A 5,981-nucleotide genomic window follows, 5' to 3' on the forward strand; every position below is an offset into this window, starting at 1 on the left:
AGAATGAGTTAAAATTAAGGTATATAAATAGGATTAATAATATAGGATTTTTTTTTTTTTTTTTTTTTAAATTCCAACGGATACATTGAGTATCCAATTAAACAGCTCCACGTGGCAAGCCCACCCCCACACTGCCGTTGCCGAACCCATTGGTATCCGCCCCACGCCCCTTTTTTTGGTCTCGGAAACGCCTTGATACGGCACCTTGGGCATATCACCCTCCCCACGCCGTTGTGTGCTACCGATACAAGTCTTATGATACATAAAAAGATGGATGGTTGGATTTGTATTCACAAGGTGTACTTATTAATAACTACATTAAAAGGTGACACCAAATTATGAAAACATCAAATGTCGTTTCAGTTCATCAAACACATTACAAACCAGCATGACCATACCATAATTCACCTTCGACAACGCCAGTTTTCACGACAACATATCCCGCCTGTTAATCGATTTGATCTCCAACAACGTATGACCAACGATCCAAGGAAACCCTAAACATTTAACCCTTCCGTTACAATAATCCTCGTGGTAAGTCACATGATACCACGCGGCGGCTAACTTATGTCGTTCTTCGACCAAACACCCATTCTCGAACCAACCAATCGCTTCATTATGCAAACTCTTAATCGCAATTAGTATCCGATCTTTCGTCTCACCATACCTCCTGTTATCACGCTGAAGATAAGACGATTTATTCCGTATGTTACCCGTTAAAATCTCATCTTCAGTTTCCGCTTCATAGTAGTTCATTAAGCTCGTTAGGGCATCAAGATACATCTCTTTATGAGTCAACGCGAGGTCAACAAAGTCTTTAAACCCATCAACTTCAAGGTCTTGATCGTAAGCTTCGTGTATAGCTTTTGTCGAATGAGCATTAGCCGAGTTTTCAAGAAGCATGGCGTCTTTAGTAGCTCGATAAAGTTTCCCGAGAGGTCCTTGTGAGATATACAATGGGCGGTCCCACCTGTTCATAAAATCAGGAAATTCACGTGGGCGTAAAACTTTCGGCATTTCGGCGGGGGCCCCGGTTTTTGCGAAATCGACAGCCATGGAATGAAGTGTAGCCAATTGAAGACATTTTGGGCTTAATGCTTTTTCAGGTTCACGATCAGCATGGACTAAATGCGCGTTCGAGATCCCGCCTAGTGTATCGCTCGTCATGTAATCCACAAAGAACTTACCGATTTCCTGTGTGGTTAAAATTTGAATTTCAGTTTTTGTAGAATCATTTTGTTGGAAATGTCAACATTGACTATTTGACTTACCGATAATGTGACGTCATGATCCATTATACGTGGCCTTCGGCCTGTGTAGTCCATTGGGGTCACAGTTCGAGGTGGGATTAGAGACTCGTCCCAGCTTACAAAATACAGATCACCGTCAAGATCACCACCCGAGCATTCATTCGGGTGTGGCCTGTAAATGGAAATCTCAGTTAGTCAATTATAAAGGTATCCACTGCATATAGAGACCAAAATATTAGAACTGGTAATTTCTGTTCATTAATGGTTGACTTGGGTTGACTCTAATTTGGCAAAAGTGGGACAAAGATTTGTAAAAGTCGCAAGGACATGTCGGTCGGGGACTTTGGAGGGATGAGTCACACGTTGACCAACGTTGACTTTTAGTAAATAAAAGCTTAAAACATATATATTACACATAAAAACATCAAATATAAAACATAATTATTTCAAACATCATAAAATCTAACTTTATAAAATATTAAAAATTTGATCAACTTTGACTTTGAGCGACTCAGACCCGTCTCAGGACTCAGCCCGACTTGGATCGACATTGACCCGACTTTTTAGCGTTGACCGATTATGACCCGATCTTTTAGCATTAATCGTTTTTTTTTTTTGGTGTTTTTGGGCGAAACGGGACAGATTAGTCCCCAAACAGACGTGTCGACCGACACAACCGACTTTTCAACAGTGAGTGGCACAACTGGTCATGCGGGTCAAAAGTCAAACCCAAGTATATACAAAACGTATAAAATCCTCCAAATTTATTTTCTTCAAAAAAAAAAAAAAAAAAAAAAAAAAAAAAAAAAAAAAAAAAAACTAAATGAATCGTTGTCATATATAGTTTTTTTTAATAAAAATTAGCACACATTAACAGGGTACTCGAGAAAAAAACAATGTTGCAGGCTGACCCAACCCTATCCCGCCTAGACCATTTTAACCCCTTACCCAAATCAAATGACCTGCTACTTTACCCAAATCACATGACCTGCTACTTTTGTCGCCTCTACAAACTAAGAGAAGCAAATTTTTACCGTTCACCCTTTTGTGGAAACACAAGGCAGTCTCTATAATCTTTGTCATCTAGTGCGATCTCGTAAATAGCGTCAAGCACCCGCACGTCTCCAGGGTGAAGGCACGGGTTTCGGGTCACCACAACTTTCCCTATTACCACCGAGGTCTTTTCGTCCATCGTTTTGAAGTACTTTTGTTCCCGATCCCGTAACTCCGTTTTGGTCAACGTGATTCTAACATAAACTTGACCATAATCCAAAACCCCAGATTCATCCAAACATCCAACAAGAATCCGACCCTTTGGGACAAAAACCCGACACCTAGTTCTAAGATCAACAAGTAAATTATCATGATGTGACAATAACATCATCGAGAGGTACGGTTCACGATTCGGCTCGTAACCTTGAAGCAACATTTTTACTAAAATGTCCTTCACATCATAAGATCCCAAACCGTCTAAAACCATAAGTGCATCTTCTCGACTGTACAACATTGCGTTTATAACCCGAAGCTGTGCATCTTGTATTGCTAAAAATGCGTCATCTTTGACTCCTAAAGTTGACATAAGAGTAACAATCTCACGGTTTAGGTAACAAGATTGTGACTCACTATGTTTCGTGACATTAAGCATACGATTTTTCGATTCAAATTTGAGCATACTTTTACGTAAAGAGAGTTTCTTGAACGAATTTCGGTCAACCGCAATAACGCCTTTATACCCACCGTATCGAATCTGAAAAGCTGAAGGAACATGTTTTAGACCATACTTTGAAGCAACTTCTTTAGCAAAAGAAAGCGATATTTTACCAATACCGTCTGAAAAACAATAGTCAACACCGTCAGTTTTGACTTCAATATCGGGGATTATCTCAACATGATGAGGTGGCACTTCGATTGTTTGCTTTGAAGTGCTAAACAACTGACCCATTCTAGCAGCACACTTTGATACACTTCGAATACTAGTAAAACATCCCATCCAGTTCCTTATATTTTCTGCTGTCACGTGCTCGTTAGAAGCAAACATCCAAACAGAGTTTGACCGAAGTTGACTTGCCGAAAAAGCTAAAAATTCGAACTTTTTCGATCCTATCCAAAACCCGTTTTTCATAACATCAAGTGCTCGATCATATACCTTAGTTTTGATAGGCTTTGAGAAGATTCCATTTTGAAGGCTCATCGAAATAACGTTTGGTTGAAGCTTACCCCAATCTTCGTCCACAAACGTCACTCTTATAAAATCAGAAGCATATTCAGAATAATGCTTTACTATGTAATTAGACGCCTCCAATTCGGGACCCAAACAGTAGATCTTTGTCGGGGTAATATAAACTCGATGAATGCTCATTATCTTGTTTTGTTTCGGTGATTTTGTAGATGACGGGATTTTGACACTTCGACTAACGCTGTTAAGTTTATCTTTAATAAACGAGATCGGGTCATAACAAGTGGTATACGATTTATGCATCCTCTTTAAAATCGTCATTACAGCATCTTGATCTTCATTTACTATGAACTCAATTAGGTCCCTATCGATAGAAGGAAGACTTAATTTTTGAGTCTGAACTAACGAGTTGAGTTGAAAAAGGACCTCGTAAGACAAGTTTAAATCCGGTGGAGTTTTTATAAGCGGGACTATATCAGAAGACGAATGAAATTCTTCTCCGCTTTTGAAAGTTAACGTAATAAGATCTTTCATGTAAAAAGGTAGACTTTTGAAACTATTTAAAATTTGACTTCCGTTTTCGAACTCCAAACATAACGTGTCTGACTGACCAATAGACTTTTTGCTAGAAAAATCTGTTGTTCGAAGCCAGGTGAACTCGAAATCTTCCTTGCAGATATGATAACGATCGGAGCTGAACCTCGGTGAGACACTGGATCCCGACATTTTCTGGTACAACTTCGGTGCATGTTTCAGCTAAACGATAAACATAACGTTTCAACGTTAAAATCCATACATGTATAGTACATAACTAAATAAGTTAAACCCTTCATATCCAACAAACATACAAATCTTAGAGCACATTTAAAAGTATGTACATTTTGTAAGTTGATTATTGCTACTTGAAACACCTGATTAAGCTAGTCTTTCAATCAAATGATTAAAAAAAGGACCTAAAAACTTCACCTAATCTCTATAATCAATTATCAATTTACATAATTCTTCAATTTCAACTATGTACCTCAGCATAAGATTCTTATCAAGCAAAACATTCATAACTAAAAGCTAACTAAAATGCATCTGTAACCAAACACTTAAAAAGTATTAGTTGCGTTGAAAAACGGCAATAAGGTATAAGAATTTGTATGCAAAATCAAGAAAACTTATTACCAATCAAGCAATCATAAAAAATCAAAACCCCATGAAAAAAAAAATTCAAACTTGAACAAGAAAAAGAATAAATTTTATACCTTTAGAAGAACTGCATTGGGTTCTTGACAATTAACACAGCAAGAATAAGCCTCGATGACGTCACTAAACTGAAACTCCAACCTATAAAACTCTTGAAAATGTTGAACCCAAAATTCAATACTCTTTCGTTCAGGCAAAACCCAAGTTTTAACATCAAACCATGACTCCAAAACCGCCATACAATCCTTATCAACCAACAACCCAGTTCTCAAAATCCCATTCCCAACCCGGTTGTACGGACTCACTGGACGGATGATGACGTCATCAAGGGAATGAGTGATTGAAAGATTGAAACCCTTGAAACAGAGCAGGTTTTGTTGAGATAAAGATAAAGCTTGTGACTTTGATTCTAAAGTTTCGAATTGAACACGGCCGAAACCTCTTGATTTCCAGTTTTTGTGATCGGAGGAGATTTCAGCGGCGAAGATTGATGATTTTCCGGTGTGGGATTCGAGAAAATTGAGAAGGTCGGTGGCGGTGGCTGATCGGGGAATGTTGGAGATACGGACGGTGGCGGTGGTTGTTTCTCCGACCGCCATTTTGGGAGAAACGATGATCGGTGATCAGGTTGGGGTGGTTTTGAAAAGGGTTTTTTGGGGGTTGTGCTATACGGAGCAGTAGAGAAAGCATGAATGTAAGTGGAAAAGGAATGTTATATACGTAGACCAAAGCTATTTTTTTTTTTTCCCTGTCATAGAAAGAGTTTTTATTTTTTTATTTTTTTTTATAGGGAATACGAATATGAATATGGATGTCAATGGATCGAATATGGATCGGTTGATGCCGTATGATCACGTATCTATATCTATATCTATTTAGTTTTTTGTTCATTCATATCCATATCCATATCCATATCCATATCTGTTTAATTTCAGTTCATCCATCAATATTCATATTCACTAGGTTAAAGGTGTTAATTGTGAGGACCCGTCCTTATCCACCTGGACGAAGTCATCAACATCTGGTCTCATTGCGAGGTGCTTTCCTAAATATGCCATGAAGGACTCCAAGTAATGTCTTTAAAATGAGCAAATTCACAGCGGAAGACTTAATTCGTACCTGAGAATAAACATGCTTTAAAGTGTCAACCAAAAGGTTGGTGAGTTCATAGATTTATCGTAACAATCATTTCAATATATTAATAGACCACAAGATTTCCGTTTATAAATATATGTACACTCGCAAGTGTATAAAGGTATTCTATAAGTTGTAGGCACCCGGTAACAAGCCTTAACGTTCATGTTTTACCCTCTGAAGTACACCAGATCAGGTGTGTTTAAAATAACCTCGAAGTACTAAAGCAT

General features: G+C 38.2%; 1 protein-coding gene across 1 annotated transcript; it reads right to left on the minus strand.

Moving 5' to 3' along the window:
• Positions 1-300: 300 nt before the first annotated feature.
• Positions 301-5,292, minus strand: LOC139866019 (RNA-dependent RNA polymerase 2). Its single transcript, XM_071854149.1, has 4 exons — positions 4,677-5,292; positions 2,285-4,182; positions 1,272-1,422; positions 301-1,194 (listed from the first exon to the last, which is right to left on the minus strand). The coding sequence occupies exons 1-4, from the start codon at positions 5,214-5,216 to the stop codon at positions 427-429; spliced, it is 3,357 nt and encodes a 1,118-aa protein (XP_071710250.1). The 5' UTR covers positions 5,217-5,292; the 3' UTR covers positions 301-426.
• Positions 5,293-5,981: the final 689 nt, after the last annotated feature.

This window comes from Rutidosis leptorrhynchoides, chromosome 9 (assembly GCF_046630445.1).
Source record: "Rutidosis leptorrhynchoides isolate AG116_Rl617_1_P2 chromosome 9, CSIRO_AGI_Rlap_v1, whole genome shotgun sequence".
NCBI lineage: Eukaryota > Viridiplantae > Streptophyta > Magnoliopsida > Asterales > Asteraceae > Rutidosis > Rutidosis leptorrhynchoides.

What these genes read in the sequence shown, in the direction of transcription:
- LOC139866019 (XM_071854149.1), bottom strand. Translation starts at nt 5,216, where the DNA reads ATGGCGGTCGGAGAAACAACCACCGCCACCGTCCGTATCTCCAACATT. An exon ending in CCAATGCAGTTCTTCTAAAG is followed by an intron (nt 4,183 to 4,676) that starts GTATAAAATTTA and finishes TTTATCGTTTAG; the next exon opens with CTGAAACATGCACCGAAGTT. An exon ending in TTTCCACAAAAGGGTGAACG is followed by an intron (nt 1,423 to 2,284) that starts GTAAAAATTTGC and finishes TTCCATTTACAG; the next exon opens with GCCACACCCGAATGAATGCT.